Source organism: Papio anubis, chromosome 13 (assembly GCF_008728515.1).
Source record: "Papio anubis isolate 15944 chromosome 13, Panubis1.0, whole genome shotgun sequence".
NCBI classification, from domain to species: domain Eukaryota; kingdom Metazoa; phylum Chordata; class Mammalia; order Primates; family Cercopithecidae; genus Papio; species Papio anubis.
The window spans coordinates 106,310,208-106,329,974 of record NC_044988.1 but is presented as its reverse complement, the minus strand read 5'-3'; the positions used below and the strand labels follow the sequence as shown (position 1 = coordinate 106,329,974).

General features: G+C 66.1%; 6 protein-coding genes across 9 annotated transcripts; 4 read left to right on the top strand and 2 right to left on the bottom strand.

Moving 5' to 3' along the window:
• The first annotated feature begins 379 nt into the window (after positions 1-379).
• LOC101008347 lies at positions 380-1,969 on the top strand. Its single transcript, XM_003911035.3, has one exon. It carries the CDS (start codon positions 598-600, stop codon positions 1,201-1,203), a length of 606 nt encoding a protein of 201 aa, XP_003911084.1. The 5' UTR covers positions 380-597; the 3' UTR covers positions 1,204-1,969.
• Positions 1,970-2,808: 839 nt separating this feature from the next.
• On the bottom strand, positions 2,809-4,012 carry RNF208 (ring finger protein 208). Its single transcript, XM_003911033.3, has one exon. The coding sequence runs from the start codon at positions 3,772-3,774 to the stop codon at positions 2,989-2,991; it is 786 nt and encodes a 261-aa protein (XP_003911082.1). The 5' UTR covers positions 3,775-4,012; the 3' UTR covers positions 2,809-2,988.
• On the bottom strand, positions 3,789-7,468 carry LOC116270107 (translation initiation factor IF-2-like). The gene is made up of 3 exons (XM_031654781.1): positions 7,417-7,468; positions 4,555-4,949; positions 3,789-4,304 (listed from the first exon to the last, which is right to left on the bottom strand). Exons 1-3 carry the CDS (start codon positions 7,466-7,468, stop codon positions 3,789-3,791), a joined length of 963 nt encoding a protein of 320 aa, XP_031510641.1.
• Positions 7,469-7,652: 184 nt separating this feature from the next.
• Positions 7,653-8,843, top strand: CYSRT1 (cysteine rich tail 1). Its single transcript, XM_031654728.1, has 2 exons — positions 7,653-7,770; positions 8,152-8,843. Exon 2 carries the CDS (start codon positions 8,160-8,162, stop codon positions 8,592-8,594), a length of 435 nt encoding a protein of 144 aa, XP_031510588.1. The 5' UTR covers positions 7,653-7,770; positions 8,152-8,159; the 3' UTR covers positions 8,595-8,843.
• A 1,240-nt stretch (positions 8,844-10,083) lies between these two features.
• Positions 10,084-12,162, top strand: RNF224 (ring finger protein 224). The gene is given in 3 exon segments (XM_009187806.4): positions 10,084-10,257; positions 11,149-11,201; positions 11,203-12,162. Coding segments are annotated over 3 exon segments (633 nt in total). The 3' UTR covers positions 11,609-12,162.
• A 1,156-nt stretch (positions 12,163-13,318) lies between these two features.
• SLC34A3 (solute carrier family 34 member 3) lies at positions 13,319-19,367 on the top strand. 4 transcript variants are annotated; one of them, XR_002517389.2, is made up of 12 exons: positions 13,319-14,654; positions 14,939-15,028; positions 15,435-15,563; positions 15,644-15,787; positions 15,864-15,975; positions 16,079-16,274; positions 16,462-16,551; positions 16,692-16,773; positions 16,939-17,106; positions 17,247-17,363; positions 17,438-18,406; positions 18,764-18,799. XR_002517389.2 is itself a non-coding variant. In XM_021927011.2 (12 exons), the coding sequence occupies exons 1-12, from the start codon at positions 14,570-14,572 to the stop codon at positions 19,226-19,228; spliced, it is 1,803 nt and encodes a 600-aa protein (XP_021782703.2). In that variant the 5' UTR covers positions 13,322-14,569; the 3' UTR covers positions 19,229-19,367. The 4 variants fall into 4 exon arrangements, 3 of the variants coding, with proteins under 3 accessions (XP_021782704.1, XP_021782703.2, XP_009186039.2); XM_021927011.2 differs by having other exon boundaries at positions 13,322-14,654; positions 17,438-17,562; positions 18,764-19,367; XM_021927012.2 differs by lacking the exon at positions 15,435-15,563 and having other exon boundaries at positions 13,321-14,654; positions 17,438-17,562; positions 18,764-19,367.
• The last annotated feature ends 400 nt before the right edge of the window (positions 19,368-19,767 follow it).

Sequence of the window (19,767 nt, the reverse complement as noted above, 5' to 3'; positions counted from 1 at the left end):
CGGGAGGGGGCGTGGTTGGTGCAGGCCCGCCCCTGGGAGGGGTTTTAGGCACTGGGAGGAAAAGTCCCTGTTGGAGGAGTCCGGTGGCTGTTCACACCCGCCTCGCTGTCTCGGAGTCGCTGTCTGTGGTCGGCGGGTCGCTGGCACAGTACTAAACATGGCTGAGGCTGGGTTCCAGCCAGATCTGACTGGGGACGGCACGGTGTGGGCCCAGGATCCACCCAGAGCAGGCCGGCCTTGCTGGGGCCCCAGTAAAGTCCAATTCCAGTGAGGAGAGCCAGCCGGGAGGTCAGTGCCAGAGCCCTGGTGGAGCCCAGACCCTGCTTCCCCTTGAGGGCCGCCCCTGTTGCCGCCCTGGGGTCCTTGCCCTCCTATCCTGACTCCTGCCCCAGGGCCACCACCCCTGAACTGTGCCCTGGGGCCCCCACCCTCCACCCGGCCGACTCCAGCTCTGGGCATGTCAGTCCACCTGGACGTTTTGTGGGCTTTGAGTGCCTGGACCCTGTGTGCCAAGTGCCAGCAAGTGAAGGGAATGACCTTGGGCCCCCCCAAGGTGCCGAGACTCCAGCCAGTGAGCCCCTGCTGGGGGCCGTGGCCATGGAGGGTGCCTGGGCCCTTCCAACTTGGAAGGAAGAGGGGAGAGAGCAGGCAGCGGGGCAGGGAGAAGAGGAGGAGTGCCCAATCTGCACAGAGCCTTACGGGGCCGGAGAGTACCGCCTGGCCCTGCTGAACTGCGGCCATGGCCTCTGTGCGGGCTGCCTGCACAGGCTTCTGGGCTCGGCCCCCAGTGCCGACCTGGGCCGGGTGCGCTGCCCGCTGTGCCGTCAGAAGACGCCCATGCTGGAGTGGGAGATCTGCCGACTGCAGGAGGAGCTGCTACAGGCCGACGGGCCCTCACACCAGCCCCGCCGAGAGACCCCTGCACCCCAGCACCGCAACCCTGGGCCCTGGGGCTCCCTGGAGCACCGCTACCACCTGCGCTTCCTGGCAGGGCCCGCGGGCGGCCGGGGCTGCCTGCCCTTCCTGCCCTGTCCACCCTGCCTGGGTGCCCGTCTCTGGGCCCTGCGGGAGCGGGGACCCTGTGCCCGCCGCCTGGTGCTGCTGAGCCTGCTGGCCCTTGAGCTGCTGGGGCTGCTGCTGGTCTTCACGCCACTCGTGCTGCTGGGGCTGCTTTTCATGCTGCTGGACCGCTCTGGCCGCTGAGCAGAGCCCAGGACAACCCTGACGCCAACAGGCCAGGGGGCCCAGACTGACCCACGTCCCCATGCCTGGGTGCTGTGAGGCCTGATGACCAGGCTGAAAAACCCAAGGTTGGGTCCAGGGCAGTGGCCTTCAATCAAGACCTCCCATTGCTGAACCCACGACCAGGGCTACCCAAGAGCCTGACCCTGCCAGAGTCCATGGCTGTACTGCTGCCCAGACACTAGCTGAACCCAAGGACACTGGTGCCCAAGGACAGCTTCTGGAGGAGGCTGGCCCAGCAGGAAGGTCTGCGAGCAGGGCCCCATTCACCCTGCAGTAGACGGGCACCATACTGGCCACGGGCCGATGCTGGCCACACTTCCCCCTCCAAGGGCCAGCCAGGCACAGCAGGCATGAAAGTGAACAGAGATACAGCAGCGAGTTCCTTGGAGAGGGCAGGGACTCCGCCCACTTTGTGTTCAGATAAGGGCCAGTGCATGTCCCTGAAGGTCAGGCCAGCCGGGGGAGGGGCCCATGCTGCGAAAATTCAGCCTGCAAAGGCTCCTCTCCCCACCTGGTCAGGCCTGGACCAGCCGGGGGTCGGTGCTGGCCTTTATTGCAGGGGACAAGGGCCCACCCAGACCTTGGAACATAAGCACCAGGCCCAGCTCTGCCTCTGCACACCCTCATGTCACCACGCCTGGGATGGAGACATCGGTGGCCCAGCGAGAGACGGAGCATTGAGCCTCGAACATGAAGCAGCTTTCAATAAACCAGCTCCTGGGGATGCCATTGTTACTGCTTGTCTTTGTTACCCCGTTTTCACCATCTGGGCGGGCTCTTTTTTTTTTTTTTTTGAGACAGAGGCTCACTCTGTTGTCAGGTTGGAGTGCAGTGGCACGATTTCTGCTCACTGCAACCTCCACCTCCTGAGTTCAAGCAATTCTCTTGCCTCACCCTCCTGAATAGCTGGAATTACAGGCACGCGCCACCACACCTGGCTAATTTTTTTGTATTTTTAGTAGAGAAGAGGTTTCACCACGTTGGCCAGCCTCGTTTTGAACTCCTGACCTCAGGTGATCCATCCGCCTTGGCCTACTGAAGTGCTGGGATTTCAGGCATGAGACACCACACCCAGCCTGGGGCGGGCTCTTCCTCACACCCAGGTGGTCCAGGTGCCAGACAGGAGGCGCTGGGTCCTTCTTCCCCTACCACCCTCTCAGCCGGTCTTTGTCCCTAACCCCTGCACAGATGCCCATAGACAGATGCCCCTCACAACCTTGGAGGATCCAGGTGGGTGCTCAGGGCCAGGTGGACGCCAGGAGGGAAATCAACTGAATTGTCCCCCATACCATTGAAAATGTCCCTCCGCCCAGCTGGGGTGGCTCTGTACACCCACCACACAGCCCCGCCAGGCGCACATAAGCAGACCACTGTACGTGTGGGGGTTTGCACCCACGCTCGCAGCCCAGCCCAGCCCCCAGTGCGCAGAGCAGGCCCACCCTGAGCAGTGCTGGGCCTCTCTCTGGAAGCTCCAAGCTGGGCCCTGTCTGGATTGCAGCCCTGGGTGCCCACCATAGGCCTAGGCCTGAGCACAGCCCACAGGAGCAAGCTTCAGTCCAGGGAACAGGTGCAAACTTTGGCAAAGAGTTTTAATGGCAAAGTTGGCTGCAGCGACAATGCCACTTGGGGTGGGGCCAGAAGCCATGGTGGGGAAGGAAGGGTCAGCGGGTGGCAGGGCAGGGCTGGGTCCCTGAAGAAGCGGCGAGTGAGGCTCAGCGGGCAGTGGCGGGCGGGCAGGCGCTACTACATGATGGAGCAGGCGGACAGTGGGTTCCGCACGTGGCAGGTGCACGCAGCCCCACAGTACTGCCGGAAGGTCTGGTAGCAGCTGCCCTCGGGCTCAGCCCCCCACTGACCCCCAGATGGGGCTGTCAGCGCCTCGGGCGGCAGGCGGCTCAGGATGGATGTGTTGACAGCCAGCGCAGCCAGGCCGTAGTCGGTGAAGAGCACAGTCTCGCGGCGGCAGGTGGGGCAGGAGATGAACTTGTACTTGGGGCAGGACTCGTAGAGAATCTGCAGGCACTGCTCACACACAGAGTGCAGGCAGGACAGCACACGGGGCCGCCGCTGGGTGACGTTGTAGGTGTGCCCACAGGTGGGGCACTCCAGGGGCTCGCCTGCCGCTGCCGAAGAAGCCGCCGAGGCCGAGGGGCCTGGCCGAATCACGTACTGATTCACAATGACCTCATCCTCTGGGGCTACACGGGGAAAGCCCAGCTCTGTGCTTCCCTTACGGGGCCGCCGCGGCAGCGGCGGGGTATGGGGTGCCCCTTCCAAGGCAGGCATGTCCCCCCCACATGCCTGGTTGACAATGATCTCTGTGTCTGAGGGCCAGGCACGCTTGGGTGCCAGAGTTGGGGTGGGCCGGGGAGCAGGCGGGAAGCAGGGGGCAGCCGGTAGCTCAGGGAACTTTTCAGGGTGGACAATCTTCATGGCCTCCATCTTGAGGATGACATGGGGGCCCTTCAGGCAGGACATGAGGAGGCCCGGCCAGCCACTGCCCGCCTCGGGCCCGGGGTCAGAGGGCATCCGGCTGTCTCCAGTCAGACTGGATGTTCGGGTGGGTGGGGGCGTTGTGTGGGGCTGGGGGGCAGGTGACGGGGCAGCATCCTGGTCCCGCCAGGCCTGAGGGAGCCCCCGGCCAGCCCGTGGACTCCTACTAGGGGCAGCCGGCGAGAGTTGGGGGCGCAGGGCCCCCCCCAGTGGCCACAGTGGCTTCTCTGGTCCAGTCCTGGGAGGAGGAGGAAGGGGTGGGGGAGGGGGAGGCAGGCGGGGGCAGGGGGGTGTGGGAGGCTGCCCTGGGCTGGGGGTCTGGCCCAGGGTCTCACCCAGGGTCTCTGGCTGCTGAGGCTGGCGAGGGGGCGCGGGGGGGGGCTCCCCCTGTAGCCGAGGTCAGCAGGCCGCGGGCCGGGACATCGGGGCAGGCAGGGGCTGGGTGGGCCCCATGGCTCCAGGACAGGGCGCCCAGGGAAGGCAGCTAGCCGAAGTGCTGGCTGCAGGAGGACCCGGGCGGCAGGCTCCGCGGCAGGAGCAGAGGCGAGGCCTGGACCAGGCCTGAGCTGCAGGTGAGAGACGGCGTGAGGGCAGTGCTCGGGCTACCTCCACCCTAGCCCTCGCCGGGCACAAAGGACCGGGCGCCCGACCTCTGACCCTGACCTCAGTCGTGGGATCCCGACCTCCGCGGGGCTTGGAACCCAACCCCCTCCCCGGTCCCCGCCTCCAAGGCCAGACGCACCTTCCCGAGGGCCGACCCCCGTCGCGTGGGGAGGGGCGCTGAGTCCGCCCCCGGCCCCCGCCCCCTGCGCTCACCTGCCCCAGCCTGGCGTCCCGGCCGCGCGCCGCCGCCGCAGAGGTTGTCTCAAAGGCAGGCCCGGACGCGGCGCCCGCGTCTTGGCCTGGCAGCTTGGGGGGCTCCGGCGGCTCCCGCGGCGGCCGCAGCGACCTCAGGCGATGGCAGGGCCCGGGCGGCACCGAGGGGCGCGGGCGCGGGCGCGGGGCGCGGGTTTCGGCGCGGCGGCGGCGGCGGCAGGTGCGTGCGGAGCGTGGCGCGCTCTGCGGCGGAGGCGCGGGGACCGCAGTGCGCGCGGCGCCCGCCCGCGCCCGCAGCGCCACCCCCCGTCTGGGGACCCGCGCGGGGTCTGCGGGGCGGGGCCAGCCTCCCGGCCGCCCCTCGGTCCGCTCCCGGCGTCGCCCTCGCTGGCGGACTGCGTGGGGGGCAGGACCCCCGCGTCTCCCCCAGTTCTCTCCAGGCTGACCCTGGGTCCTGGTCAAGCCTCCCGCCTCCAAATTCAGGAGGGGAATCCGGCTGTTCTCCTCCCTCACACTAGGAGGCCTCAGGACGCTGGAGGGAGAGGGAGGGGACCTGCGCGGTGGATACCAGGGGAGCTGGTTCCAGAGCCCACCGGTGCCTGCCCCCGCCCCCCGCCCCATGGGAAGTCCCTGAGTCCTCCAGCTTCGCCCATGCCCGGTGCCGCAGCTCAGAAAGGGTGCTGTCACCCTAAGGGGCAAGAGCTGGGCGGGTGGAGCGGGTCAGAGGGCCGACGCCGGTGGACGGACGGGTCCGGTGGGAGTGCGCGAAGGACAGGCTGGCAGCCCAGTGCGGCGCGCAGGCGACCCTGAGGACCGCACCTGCCCAGACAGGGTGGCCTCCGGCACTCCAGCGCGCAGGCCCGGGGCCTCTCCGCTTCCTCACCCGGGGCTTCCCTGCCTTCCTGGGTCCGCCTTCTGCCCGTGGAGCCCTCGGGCTTGCTGGTCACCGTGGGGCAGCGGACCAGGGCTTCGAGGGCCTCCGCTGCCACGCTGTGACCAGCTCTGGCCCCGCACCTGGCCCTGAACAGCCTGGCCTCCTTCAGCTCCTCTCTCCGCTGGACTGGCCAGACCGCACCTGCTCTAGGCAGAGCCCCAGGGCCTGCAGAGTGCTGAGCTCAGAGGGGACGGTGCCCCTGGTGCGGGAGCTCGCGTGGGCAAAACAGGCTGGAGGAGCGGCCCTGCCCATAGGGTCTGGCTTGACCCCTCCATGGGGCCTCGGGCTAGTGTCACTCAGAAGAGCAATAGGGAGAGCTGTGCGGGTGACAAGGGCGCTGCTGGAGGGGTCCTTACGGGGCCCTGGCAAGATGGTGGGGCAACTGAGGCTGCCTGGGCCTGGAGAGGGCCGGGAGCCCAGCTCCGCCGCAGGCTCTGCTCGCCGACCCGGCGCGCGCCCGAGGAAGCACCAGGCCGCAGGCCCCGCCCCCTCCGCGAGACCCCGCCCCGTATGGATGAGGCCCCGCCCCATCACAAGGCTCCGCCCCCAGGCCCGGCCTTTACAGCTCCGCCATTCAGAGCTGGGGAACCCCAAGCCGAGTCTTGGTTACATCCGAACCGGGTCTTTCGGGAAACCCTGGAGCGCGGAGGCTTCTGGGAAATAAAATTTCCACGGCCTGGCCCTGCCTTGTTAGCGCATGCGCTATAGGCGCCACGCAAGGGGCAGGCAGAGCGGTGGGCGGGGCTTCCGGCGCCTGCGCAGTGGACCTCTGTCTCCGGCCTCTTAAGTTTTGGGTCCCCAGGAGCACCCAGTTCTCCCCAAATCGGGGCCGGGTTGCCTGAACTCATGTCCCGACCGGTCTGACTGGCCCCACACAGGCCACGTCTGACTGGACCCCGCCCTTCCTGGTGCTCCCCTGGGCCCCAAGGCATGGGTCGCCCCCGCGGCACTCCCCGGTGCCCGCTGCACCCCTGCCTCCGCCGGTGCTCGGCTGGAGGCGGGGGGCCCAGGGTGGGGACGCTGGGGGGACGCGTGTGGCCCCCACGCCTGCCAGCCAGAGAGTAACTGCAGTTCGAGAAATGAGCTAAAAACGTCAGTAGTGTTTAAAGCCTGTGTCATTGATTGTAAGATAAGACCTGTGACAAAACGTGCAAATCAAACATTTTTTATTAGTGAAAAAAGCAGAAAAGCCACTGGGCACGGTGGCTCACGCCTGGAATCCAGCACTTTGGGAGGTGGAGTTTGAGATCAGCCTAGGCAACATAGCGAGACCTAGGTCTCTATGAAGAATCCGCCGGCCCGGTGGTGTACCTGTAGTCCTCCCAGCTACTCAGGAGGCCGAGGTGGGAGGATCACTAGAGCCCAGGAGGTTGAGGCCACAGTGAGCCAGATCATGCCACTGCACCTCAGCCTGGATGGAAAAGTGAGACCCTGTCTCAGAAATCGGCCGGGTGCGGTGGCTCACGCCTGTAATCCCAGCACTTTGGGAGGCCAAGGCAGGCAGATCACCTGAGGTCAGGAGTTTGAAACCATCCTGGCCAACATGTTGAAACCCTGTTTCTACTAAAAATACAAAAAATTAGCCAGGCGTGGTGGTGGGTGCCTGTAATCCCAGCTACTCGGGAGGCTGAAGCAGGAGAATCGCTTGAACCCAGGAGGCAGAGGTTGCAGTGAGCCAAGATCACGCCACTGCACTGCAGCCTGGGCAACAGAGCAAGACTCCATCTCAAAAAAAAAAAAAAGCAGAAAGCCTCCAAGAGCCTAAGGCTCTCAAACATCTTGGTTTCTGCTTAAGTAGAGGCTCAGAGACTTAGAGGCCCTGCCTCAGCCGGGGCTTTGAGATGTGTGAGCAATGGCTGGGGACTGCAGGTCCGGGAATCTGAGGGCCTCACCCCACTTCCTTTCCAGAGCCATGACCTCAGGCTCACCTCCTGCCCTCCTCTCTGGCAAGTTGCAGATGCCCTTTAGGGCCCCGGCCATGCCCCAGATGTGAAGGTCTGAGTCACCGGTTTGGCAGTGCCCCTCAAAGCCCAGGCCTGGGCTGCCGCCCACCTGAGGACGAGGAGTGGGCCAGCTGCCGTGCTCCCGTTGCTGGGGCCTCTTGGGGTCTTGGGAACCCCATCTCTGAGCCCCGCCCCATTGCCCCGCCCCTATCTCTGAGCCCCGCCCCATTGCCCCGCCCCTTCCGAGGAGGGAAAAGGCGGCTGCCAGTCGCTCAACTCAGGCACTGGGACCTAGAGCTCAGAAGACCAAAAGGACAGACTGCCACGCTGCTACCACAGGTGAGCCCTCGGCCGCCGGGACTGCCCTGAACTTAGGGTCACTGCAGGGTCAACCCCCTTCTCTCCCATCTCTCAGCCTCCACCAGCCATTCCCAGCTCCATCCCAGGACCAATGCTGCCAGGGCAGGGGGAGGATCCCTGGCAGGGGTGGCAGCTGGGAGACACCGGCCCTTGCTGCTCACTGACACTTGGCTCACACCCATGACACTAGCCTCGCACACACATTTGGAGGTGACAGCACCCCAGGCACTGATGCCTTGGGGATGCTGGCCTAGGACAAGGCACGCCGCTCCTGGGTGAGGCCTTTCTTGGGCCGCAGGCTCGTGGGCAGCCTCGTACTCCGCTGAGTCCGTATCTGTCTTCTCTGCCCACCCCCTGCAGGCTGGACCATGGACCCCCAAGAGATGGTCGTCAAGAACCCATATGCCCACATCAGCATCCCCCGGGCTCACCTGCGGCCTGACCTGGGGCAGCAGTTAGAGGTGGCTTCCCCCTGTTCCTCATCCTCGGAGATGCAGCCGCTGCCAGTGGGGCCCTGTGCCCCGGAGCCAACCCGCCTCTTGCAGCCGACTGAGGTCCCAGGGCCCAAGGGCACCAAGGGTGACCAGAGGGCTGCCCCCATCCAGAACCATCAGGCCTGGCAGCAGCCTGGCAACCCCTACAACAGCAGTCAGCGCCCGGCCGGACTGACCTATGCTGGCCCTCCGCCCGTGGGGCGTGGCGATGACATCGCCCACCACTGCTGCTGCTGCCCCTGCTGCCGCTGCTGCCACTGCCCCCCGTTCTGCCGCTGCCACAGCTGCTGCTGCTGTGTCATCTCCTAGCCCAGCCCACCCTGCCAGGGCCAGGACCCAGGCCTCAGCAAAGGTGACTCAGGCAGTGCCCGGACATTCAGGGTGGCTGTTGTCAGGGGCGTCAGCCCCTTCCCACCAGGGACTGGGGCACGGACCCACCAGGAAGGTGGCCGCTCAGCCCGAGCTCCTGAAACGGAATCCCAGGCCCTGGCTGGAGAGGGACACTCTTGATTATCTTAAGGCCCAAGCAATAAAGCAGGGTGATCTTCCTGCCAGCAACTCTTCTTTGCTGCAGGCTCCTTTGGGAGGGGGTTGTAGCTGGACACAGGGCATCTGCCCCTTTATGCCGGCCCAAGGACACATACACACACAGTCACCGTGGACATTGCGGGGACAGGGATGCTACTGCCTCATGACATCCACACTCTCCCCTGGCCTGCAAGTCCCGGGTCTGCCCAGAGGCTGCATGGGGGCTTGCAGTGTGTCCACGGCCCTGGCTGAGCCAGGTCTGGATGTGAGCTGACTTGCGCTCCCTGGGGCCGAGGCTGAGGCTGAGCTGGGGTCAGTCCATGGGTCGGACAGCAGGAGGATGCGGCGCACAGAACTGGGGGGACCCCACGAAAGGCCTCCAAGAGGAGGAGCGTGTTGGCAGGAGGGTGGTGGGTGCGGCACAGGTGCTGCAGGTTTCAGGGAGTGGAAGGTCGGGACAGGAGAGCTCAGACAGCCAGGACCACACCCTGCCCACTGGTGATTCACCTCCCAACCTTGGCTGGGATGTTTTTCTAGTTTCCCAGGAAATATCTAATTCCTGCATACCTGCTGTCCTGCCTCGGGGCCTGGGCTTCCAGGAGGAGGTCGCCTGGACCAGGCCTTGAGGACGAGGCAGGAGGAGGCTGGGGCCGTGGGTTCTGGGCCGTCTCCGGGTCTGTCTGAGCAGGGCGGGGGCCTCTCTGGCGCTAGGCTGCTCTGCACAGGTACTGCCTCACCACTGTAGGCCAGGATGCCAGGCAGGGAGTGAGTGTTGAGGCCAGCTTAGGATGCCCTGGTGTTCCGGGCAGGGCAGAGACAAGGGGAGGAGGCGGCAGCCGAGCTGGCCACGCAGGACAGACGGGTCCTCACGCCATGCCAACCCTTCCCTGACGCATGGTGACCGGCCCCACAGCAGGGCAGGGCAGGCGCGTGGCATGCAGAGGTCTCCAGGCGTGGGACGGATAGGTCACTGCCCTGATCCTGTGCCAGGACTTAGCATGCCAGGCTCCCCGCCTTGTCCCGTTGCTGGCCCCCACCGGAGGGTGACCGCACCCAGGCCAGCCACGGGAACCTGTCTGACCAGTCCTGGGGGCAGACTGCCAAGAAGGTGGGCAGGGGTGAGGAGGGGCCGTTTGCTCCCACCCAGCGGGGCTGTGAGTGGTCCTGTGGTCCTGCCCACCTGTTCCAACCCTTCTTGGTCCCCCAACTCTGCTCTGCCTGCGGTCCGGTGAGGACACACTGATCGCACCTCCTGGAACCTGGGCCTCCCATGGTGGCCTGGAGGCTGCAGACGCGCAGAGCAGCCGGGAGCTGCCCGCCAAGGAGGCGTCTGGAGCTGTCTGGGGTCCCGGGCTGGGAGCGGGGATCCCCAGACACGGAGCTGGTGCGCCACCTGGAGGCCATGCGGACTGGTGCAGCCCCCTGCCGTCCGGTGGGCACCAAGGTGAGGCTGAGAAGCCAGCCACACAGATCCACAGACAAGCACAGTGGCAAAGTCTGCAGAGGGCTCTGAGCCAGCAGGGAACCCTGGCAGGCTTCCTAGAGGAGGAGATGCGAGCAGAGGCCAAGGCAGGAAAACATTCCAGTATGGAGTGGAGGTTAAGGGAAGGGGAGGGTAAGGGTGAGGGAGGAAAGGGGAGGGGAGGGAGAGGGTAAGGAAGGGGGAGGGGAGGAGGAGAGGAGGAGTGAAGGAGGTTTTGAGCATGAGGAAGGGTGTGAGCATGGGGAGAAGGCCTGAGAGTGGAGGAATGGACCGCAAGGCCAGCCTGGATGAGGTGTTAGCAGAAGCTGGCTGGGTCTGGACAGGAGGGGGTGGGCAGGGGCGGGGGGCACCTTATCTCTTGCAAGTGGGCGGTGCCGTTAGATCTAGTTTCAAGGCTTTGTGGCTGAAACGGGAGCCCATGCCCGCCACAGCTGGCCACCTGCCTCTCTCCTGACTCCCGTGCAAGGCCAGTAATGCAACCCAGGAGAAAGCCGCAGGGCGCCCTGGGTCCCCACCCCCTTCTCCGGCCACCCTGTGGCTGTGCATAGCCGCCCAGCAGAGCCCATGCAGGTAAGAGACCTGGGCTCAGGTTGGCTGGGAGGGTGGGGGCCCGGGGCTGGGCCAGGGGGGTCCTGCGGGAACAGGAGCCTGCCCGGCTGGCGCCCACATGAACCAGAGGTGCGCAGACCCTGGTGTCTGCCTGTGCCCCGGTGCCACCCTCCCTCCCAGGTCTGCATGCACCAGCCCCACAGACCCAGCGCCTGACCTCTGGGGTGGGCTCCTGGGGCCAGCACCCCATCCAGGCAGACGGTCCCCGAGGCGGGATGTCCACTGCTGGCTTCCCTCTGGTAGGATGCTGCAGCCAGAGGGCCCCCAGGCCTCGGAGGAGGGGGGCCCCCACAGGAGAGATTGCATCATCTGCTGCTCAGCCTATGACCTCTCCGGGCACCTGCCCCGCCGCCTCTACTGCGGACACACCTTCTGCCAGGCGTGTGTGCGGCGACTGGACGCCCCAGCACCCGAGCAGCGCTGGATCCCCTGTCCGCAGTGCCGCCAGAGCACGCCCACGCCTCGTGGAGGGGTGCCCATGCTGGACCTGGATCTGGCTGCTTTCCTGGCGGTCAAGGCTGAGCGGGAGCCGGCAAGACTGGAACCCCTACCCCTCACCTCCCTCAAAGGCAGCAGCATCACTCAGCAGCCAGCTGGGCTGTGCCCTGCCCTGGGTCCCCAGCCCCACTTCCCCCCTACCAGATACTGCTGCTGGGGCTGTGGCAGCCTCTGCTGCCCACCCCTAGGCAGCCCCGAGGTCTGAACTCTGGCCATTCCCACCCCTGCAGGGGAAATGCCTGCCTTGGAACCCCTGACCACGCACCATCATGGGCTCAGCCCACTCAGAGCAACCTGGCAGTAGCGTCCCGTACGCAGCTCCGTGGGGCCCAGCAGGGTGGTGTCATCCCAGCTGTGAACATTCCAGGCCGCAGCCTAAGGTTGGGGGCTGGGAGGTTCCGCAGGAGGCTAGTGACCTCCCACCTGTCCTGGCCACAATTACCAGACCCCAAACTAGCCCGACCGGGTGTGCCTGGTGAGGACACTGCTGACTGAGTGGGTGGCAAGCCCGGCTTGGGCCTAGATGCAGCGCAAAGGATGGCTCCCAAGAGGATGCAAAGGCCAGTCCCGGAGGCCTGGGCTGCAGGCTGGAGGGGCAGGGCCTATCCAGCTATGCCTTGCGGGCTGCCCAGAGCAGGTCTCCCCTCTCCCCCAGACATCCCCAGGGTGTACCAGGAGGGTGGCAAGACCACCTCCTTCCTCCCTGCCCTGCACGGCAGCCCTGTGAATTCACCCGCTCAACAAAGCTCATGGAGTTCCCACTGTGTGTCAGGCGCAGTTCCGGGAGGGTCTCGTACAGGCACGAAGCCGTGAGGGCATTGAAGAGGACGTCTCAGCGGGGCCTGCTTGAGGTGTCACAGCCCACTTGATCTCATCCTTGGCTAAACCTTTCCTGGCTCCCGGCAGCCACCACACAGACCCTTTTGAGGGGCCGGGGCCGGGGCCGGGGCTGGGGCCAGAGACTGGACAGCAGTGACCACCAAGTCCGTGCTACACCCACTGGAAGGAGCTGTCACTCGGGAGCCCCAGGGAAGGACTGCGGCCCCCACCCCCAGAGCAAGGGCGCAGGAGGGAGACGGAAGAGAATTTGTCAGGAGCCCCAGGGAAGGACTGCGGCCCCCACCCCCAGAGCAAGGGCGCAGGAGGGAGACTGAAGAGAATTTGCTGAGCGGACACCCAGAAGTTTCTACCTTCTCCAGGGCAAAGTCCCCACGCACACAGCGGGGGCTGGGCGGCAAGCAGAGCAGGGCACCAGCAGCCCCTAGGCAGGGTGAGCCTCCTCCGGGGGAGCTACCCCACACCCCGGGGCAGGAAGAGGCCCAGTCCTCCTAGGGGACACCCCACAGGTGCTTAGGCCAGCTGGGATTTCTCTGGGGAAAGCTGTGCGATGGGCCAGGCAGTGGGTGGGGAAGGTGGCCTGGGGGGCTCTGTCCTCCTCCCTCTGCAGATGGAGGCTGCCAGCTACACCAGGGCCGAGCCCGCTAACAGCCTGCTGGGCCCAACCCTACCCTGAACCCGGATCTGAACCCTCTGACCTCGGGCTGGGTGCCCTCCCTGGCTACATGAAAAAGCCCATCCTCCACCACCACCTGGTGCAAAGGGCTTCCTTCCCCTGCTCTGCCGGTGGCAGGGATGACACTAAGGAGGTCTGGGGAGCCCTGGCCGGGCGCAGTGGCTCACGCCTGTAATCCCAGCACTTTGGGAGGCCGAGGCGGGCGGATCACCTGAGGTCAGGAGTTCGAGACCAGCCTCAACATGGAGAAACTCCGTCTCTACTGAAAATACAAAATTAGCCGGGCGTGGTGGCTCATGCCTGTAATTCCAGCTACTCGGCAGACTGAGGCAGGAGAATTGCGTGAACCTGGGAGGCAGAGGTTGTGGTGAGCTGAGATCGTGCCATTGCACTCCAGCCTGGGCGACAAGAGCGAATCTCAAAAAAAAAAAAAAAAGGTCTGGGGAGCCCTGAGATGCATGGAAGTGGGGGGCTGGCGTCTCCCGACCCCTGGGCAGCCCCAGCCATGCTCTAGCATCCTGCCTGGCTGGGTGTGGTGTGTCTCTTGGGTCACACGGATGCCTGCTGCAGATGCCCAGTACCGAGGGCCGGTGCCCCACCCTGCAGTGCCCTTGGCCTAATTCGGAGCCCACCCCTGGGAGAAGCCCCACTCTGGGAGGGTTGGGCTGGGGTTTGGAGGTCCTAGCCACAGAGTGACAGGACGGGGACGAGGCCTAGGGCCCTTGGGGCCGGGGGGAACCCCCGTGGGGACCTGGGCTCTTGGGTAAACATTAATGGGCTCAGTACCCAGCAGATCATGTGCGCGATCAGGGGATCTTTGACCTGCAACTGCTCCCTGCAGGTGCCCCTCACCACCCACACAGGTAGGAGCTCCTAGGGCCAGGCTGGGGCCCAGGGACAGTGAGGCCGAGGCTGGGTGGCCTCCAGGCCCAGGGCTTGGGCCCCATCCTAAGCCTCCAGGACCCAACGGCAAGAGACGCCAGGCTTGGGCAGCAGGAGGGAGGGTGAAGCAGAGGACGCCTGGACCTGAGCCCAGGGCACTAGGTGGAGGGGTCCAGGTGGGGGACCCGAGGGGTGGGATGACCAGGCCCAGGAGGCTGAGGAGGCAGCAGCTTCGGGGCCAGGAGCCTTGAGGCGGTGTGAGGACCCCACCTGCTCCCCATCACCAGGGTGTGGGGCCCTTATCAAGCCGAGGCGTCACTGTTTAGTATCAAATGCCAAAGTCTAAGTCGGGACCATCCAGTGTCCCCGATGACACCTGATAGGAGAGGTCTTCAGGTTCCCCAGCTCACAGCCACTTCCAGCCTGAGTCCTGGAACCCTGCACCCTCAGCACTAGCCAGGCCTTACAGTCAGGACCAGCAAGGGAACCGGGGAGCCGGGGCCCCCTCGAGTCTACCCCTGAAACTGGACTGGGCTCGCCTGACAACTGCCTGAGGTCATTGTAGCCAGCCCCCGTGGATGGAGGAAGGGAGGTGGTCACTGAGGCCTGCAGTGGGGAGGGAGAGAGGGTGGCCAAGGGCTCAGTTCAGGGGACCTGGGGCATGAATCCAGCCTGTGAGGCCAGGGCTGGGGCACGGGGAAATGTCTCTGACACGTGCGTCTCCCCCAGCAGATCCGGGCCTGGGCCTGGGTCTGTCCCTGCCCGAAATCCATGCCGAGTTCCCTCCCGGGCAGCCAGGTCCCCTACCCCACTCTGGACGCGGTTGACCTAGTGGACAGGACTCTGAGGAATGAAGGTACCAGCAGCCCCCATGACCCAGGCCTTGACCAGTCTGACCACCCGCCCCCCAGGCACTGGGCAGAGACAGGCCAGGTTTCCTGCGGGCCTGCCGGGGAAACCAGAGGGCTCATGACGCCTCCACTCAGGTCCTGCCCAGCTGGAGCCCCGTCTTCCCCGTTCCGTTTCTGTCCCTCACTCCGGGCCTCTTACGCCTCAGCCCCTCCTCCGGCCTGTGCCCTTGTGCCCCCAGTTGGAGGGAGGTGGTCCTGGAAACAGCCACACTCAATCCCACCTCCGCAGGGACCTCCAGTTCTGCTCCAGTCTTGGAGGAGGGGGACACAGACCCCTGGGCCCTCTCTCAGCTGAAGGACACAAGCCAGCCCTGGAAAGGTGGGTCTGGAGGTTCCGGGGGTGGCAGGCTGGCAGGCCTCTGTCCCCCACGGGATTGGGGAGACAGAGCAGGGTGGGGCCTGCCCAAACAGGCTGTGCGTGGGCAACCCCACCATGCCGGACCCCTCTGGGGAGACACATGCCCCTCAGCCCGGCGTCTGTTCTGTCCTGGAGCAAACCGGCCACCTCTGCCTATCCGTCCTTCCCCTCCAGCTCCTGCGAGGGAGGGTCCCAAGGGCTTGGAAAGGCAGGGACCCAGGCCCTGCCCTGGGGGTTACGGAAGAGGAGGAAGTGGGACCCAGCCCTGTTGGAGACGGAGGAGAGAGGGGGCAGAGGATGAGGAGCCTGGGAGGGAGACCGGTCAGGGTGGAAGGCCAGCCAGGGACAGCCTGCCCTGTGTCCTCAGAGCTCAGTGTGGCCGGCAGGCTGCTCCGCGTGGCCGGCAGCGTCTTCAAAGCCTGCGGGCTCCTCGGCAGCCTGTACTTCTTCATCTGCTCCCTGGACGTCCTCAGCTCCGCCTTCCAGCTGCTGGGCAGTGAGTGACGGGGCAGGTGCCCAGGGCGGGGCGGGCAGCCAGCCCTCCGCAGCCTCAGCGCACCTCTCTTGCCGGTGTAGGCAAAATGGCTGGAGACATCTTCAAGGACAATGTGGTGCTGTCCAACCCTGTGGCTGGACTGGTCATTGGCGTGCTGGTCACAGCCCTGGTGCAGAGTTCCAGCACATCCTCCTCCATCGTAGTCAGCATGGTGGCTGCTAAGTGTGCGTGCACCCTCCCTCCCCGGGTGGTGGCGGGGGCAGGGTGGGCCGCAGGCTGACTCAGCCCCCCCACCGGCAGTGCTGACTGTCCGGGCATCTGTGCCCATCATCATGGGTGTCAACGTCGGCACATCCATCACCAGCACCCTGGTCTCAATGGCGCAGTCAGGGGACCGGGATGAATTTCAGAGGTGAGTTGCCGGTGGAAGGGCTGGGCTGGGGCTGCAGTGGCAGCCGAGGCCCAGGCCCCCCCCAACCCCCTCGTCTGACCCCGCCTACTCTCTGCGGCCACAGGGCTTTCAGCGGCTCAGCGGTGCATGGGATCTTCAACTGGCTCACGGTGCTAGTCCTGCTGCCACTGGAGAGCGCCACGGCCCTGCTGGAGAGGCTGAGCGAGCTGGCCCTGGGTGCTGCCAGCCTGTCACCCGGGGCGCAGGCACCCGACATCCTCAAGGTGGTGACGAAGCCCCTCACACACCTCATCGTGCAGGTGAGGACGGCCGCCGCCCCTGCCCAGAGCGCCTGAGCAGGCCGGATGGGAGGAGGTGGAGGCAGCCCTGCCCTGATGGAGGAGAGGGCAGCAGTGGGCAGGGCTGGGCTGGACCCCATGGGCACCAGAGCCCCAGGTGAGCCCTGAGGGAGGGTCCAGCACACTCTCACAACCCCTCTGGCCCCAGCTGGACTCCGACGTGATCATGAGCAGTGCCACAGGCAACGCCACCAACCGCAGCCTCATTAAGCGATGGTGCGGCACCACGGGGCAGCCGGTGAGGCACCCAACCCCAGGCCCTCACTGACCCCCAACCTCCCACCTGCTGAGTCATCCTTCCCCACCCTCCCTTGCCTTCAGTCCTCTGACCTCTTTCTGCCCACTGAGCCCATCCTGAGTCCTCCCTGCCCTCCCCAGACCCGGCAGAACAGCAGCAACTGTGGAGCCTTCGGCCCTTGCATGGAGAGGAACAGCACAGCCCCGGTGGACAGGTTGCCCTGTGAGGCCCGGCCCAGCCCAAGCCCCCACGCCCCCCACACTCCCCCTCACCCGCCCCTGCACGGAGAGGAACAGCACAGCCCTGGTGGACAGGCTGCCCTGTGAGGCCCACCCGCCTCGACCCGCCCCCCAGGCTCCCCCTCACCTGCCCCTGCCCTGCCCCCAGGCCGACACCTGTTTGCGGGCACGGAGCTCACGGACCTGGCCGTGGGCTGCATCCTGCTGGCCGGCTCCCTGCTGGTGCTCTGCGGCTGCCTGGTCCTCATAGTCAAGCTGCTCAACTCTGTGCTGCGTGGCCGCGTGGCCCGGGCCGTGAGGACGGTCATCAATGCGGGTGAGGGCATGGGAGGAGGTACGGTGGCCAGGGCTAACCCGGCATCCCCCACAGATTTGCCCTTCCCACTGGGGCTGGCTTGGGGGCTACCTGGCCCTCCTGGCGAGCGCCGGCCAGGGCTAACCCGGCATCCCCCACAGATTTCCCCTTCCCGCTGGGCTGGCTCGGGGGCTACCTGGCCCTCCTCGCGGGCGCCGGCCTGACCTTCGCACTGCAGAGCAGCAGCGTCTTCACGGCGGCCATCGTGCCCCTCATGGGTGAGCAGGCAGGACAGGGGCCTCTGGAACGGGGGCTCGGGCTGGGGCCTTGTGGTGACCCCCAGTTCCCCCAGGGGTCGGGGTGATCAGTCTGGACCGGGCGTACCCCCTCTTACTGGGCTCCAACATCGGCACCACCACCACGGCCCTGCTGGCCGCCCTGGCCAGCCCCGCAGACAGGATGCTCAGCGCCCTGCAGGTACTGCCCCCCACGGTCCCACTGCCAGAACTGGCCAGCTTCCTCCCAGCCCCACAGACAGGCAGGTGTCACCAGCCCGGGGGGCCCAGGCTGGCTGTGCCCCCACCTTCCCAGACCCCTTCCCTGGCCACCAACCTCAGCCCTGCTACTCCGCCTCTTTGGACCCCACGGGTCCTGTGCACATTTCACACCCACCCTGCGCCTCCTCCCTTGAGACCTCCTCATTTCCACCTTTTCTCAGCTCTTTGCTGTGCCCCTGGGAGCCTGCCCCCGGAGTCTCAGGGGGCTCCAAGCCCCTCTATTCCAGCACCCTCAAATGCTCTCCCCCAACCCCTGCTCCCTCAAGGAGCAGCCACTCACCTCCAGCAGGTCCCCATCTGGACGACCCTCCAAGCCCCCATCTGCAAAGGCTGGGTCCCACCGGTGCTGGGCCCTGCCCTGCCGCTGCCCAGGCTGTGATTCCGCCTCCAGGACACTTCCCCCAGTCTGAGCCCCCAGCTCTGTGCCCCACCCCCGGTCTCAGTTAGTGCAGCCGGTTCTCCCTCTAAAACAGCCCGTCTGTGGCCTGCTGCTCGGAAGCCCAACAGGTTCAGTTCCCGAAACCCCGGGTTATGCTGTGCCACCGCTGACAGGAAGAGGCACGCGCAGTGCCCCCTGGAACCCACCCTCGTTCTTGCCTCTGCCCTGTCTCTGTCCACTTAGACCCTCCCGGTGCAGGGTCCTGCTCCACCCCCTGCAGGAAGCCCCCCAGACTGCACCTGTGTGTGGACTCCTCCAAGTCTGGCAGCCCCTGGAGGGGCTGTGCATTCTCCCCTCCTGTGGCCCTGTGCCTCCTCCCCTCAGGGTATGGGCTGTGCAGGCTCAGCACGCTGGGGGCTGAGGAGAAGGGGTCTCTTGGCAGGAGGCACAGGCAGAGCCAAGTTGGAGGGTGCTTCCCCCATGGGTCCCCCTTGAGGGCAGCAGTGATGCAGTCGGCGCCTGGGGGTGCTGGGCTGCAGCTCCCAGGAGTGTGCAGGAGGCGTGCCGGGGAGCGTGTCCACATCTGGCCACAGTCCGCCCCCCAGACGGCCATCTCAGCCGTGGAGCGAGATGAATTTCGAACTTAGGGCCCCTTCTGTAGGGTGGAGGAGGGCGGGATTCCTGGGCCCCTGGTGACCCCACCTCGTCGGGCCCAGGCCCCTGACAGCCCCCTCACCCCCAGGTCGCCCTCATCCACTTCTTCTTCAACCTGGCCGGCATCCTGCTGTGGTACCTGGTGCCTGCACTGCGGTTGCCCATCCCGCTGGCCAGGCACTTCGGGGCGGTGACTGCCCGTTACCGCTGGGTGGCCGGGGTCTACCTGCTGCTCGGATTCCTGCTGCTGCCCCTGGCGGCCTTTGGGCTCTCCCTGGCAGGGGGCACGGTGCTGGCTGCTGTCGGGGGTCCCCTGGTGGGGCTGGTGCTCCTTGTCATCCTGGTCACTGTGCTACAGCGGCACCGGCCGGCCTGGTTGCCTGCCCGCCTGCGCTCCTGGGCCTGGCTCCCCCTCTGGCTTCACTCTCTGGAGCCCTGGGACCGCCTGGTGACCCGCTGCTGCCCCTGCAATGTCTGCAGCCCCCCGAAGGCCACCACCAAAGAGGCCCACTGCTACGAGAACCCTGAGGTCTTGGCCTCCCAGCAGTTGTGAGGGGCAGTCGCTGCGCAGACCACCCCACCCTCCCCGGCTGGGAGGGCTCTGGAGGGCCTTGGGGGAGGGGTCCCCGTGGCAGCTGACCTCCGGTCACCTGCTTCCCCTTCTATGCAAATAAACCAGGCTGTTACCTGGGGTGGCAGTCCTCACTCCCCTAGACAGGGGCCTCCTGGGCACGTGGGGGAAGCGGCCCGGTGCTGCCTCCTGGTGGACACTCCGGGGTCTGGGGCTCAGGCACAGGAGCCCGCCCATCCCTGGGTGTGTTTCTCAGGGCGGCCGCTGGGGACAGAAGCTCCCAAGGAATGGTGGGCCTGGGGAGCGGGGACTTCCCACAGTGGGAGCTGGGACCCCTCCTGAGGGTGCAGGGGAGAGCCCAGCCAGCAGGGAGCAGGGCTGGTGGCGTGGGGTGTGAGGGACCCTGGAGCTCCTCTGTCTCAGCAGAGGTCATGGTTGGGGTCCGGCTGAAGTCCCATCAGGTGTGTGGGGTGTGACAAGGGACCCCAACGGCTTGGAGGGCTGGGTGGTCCCAGAGGCAC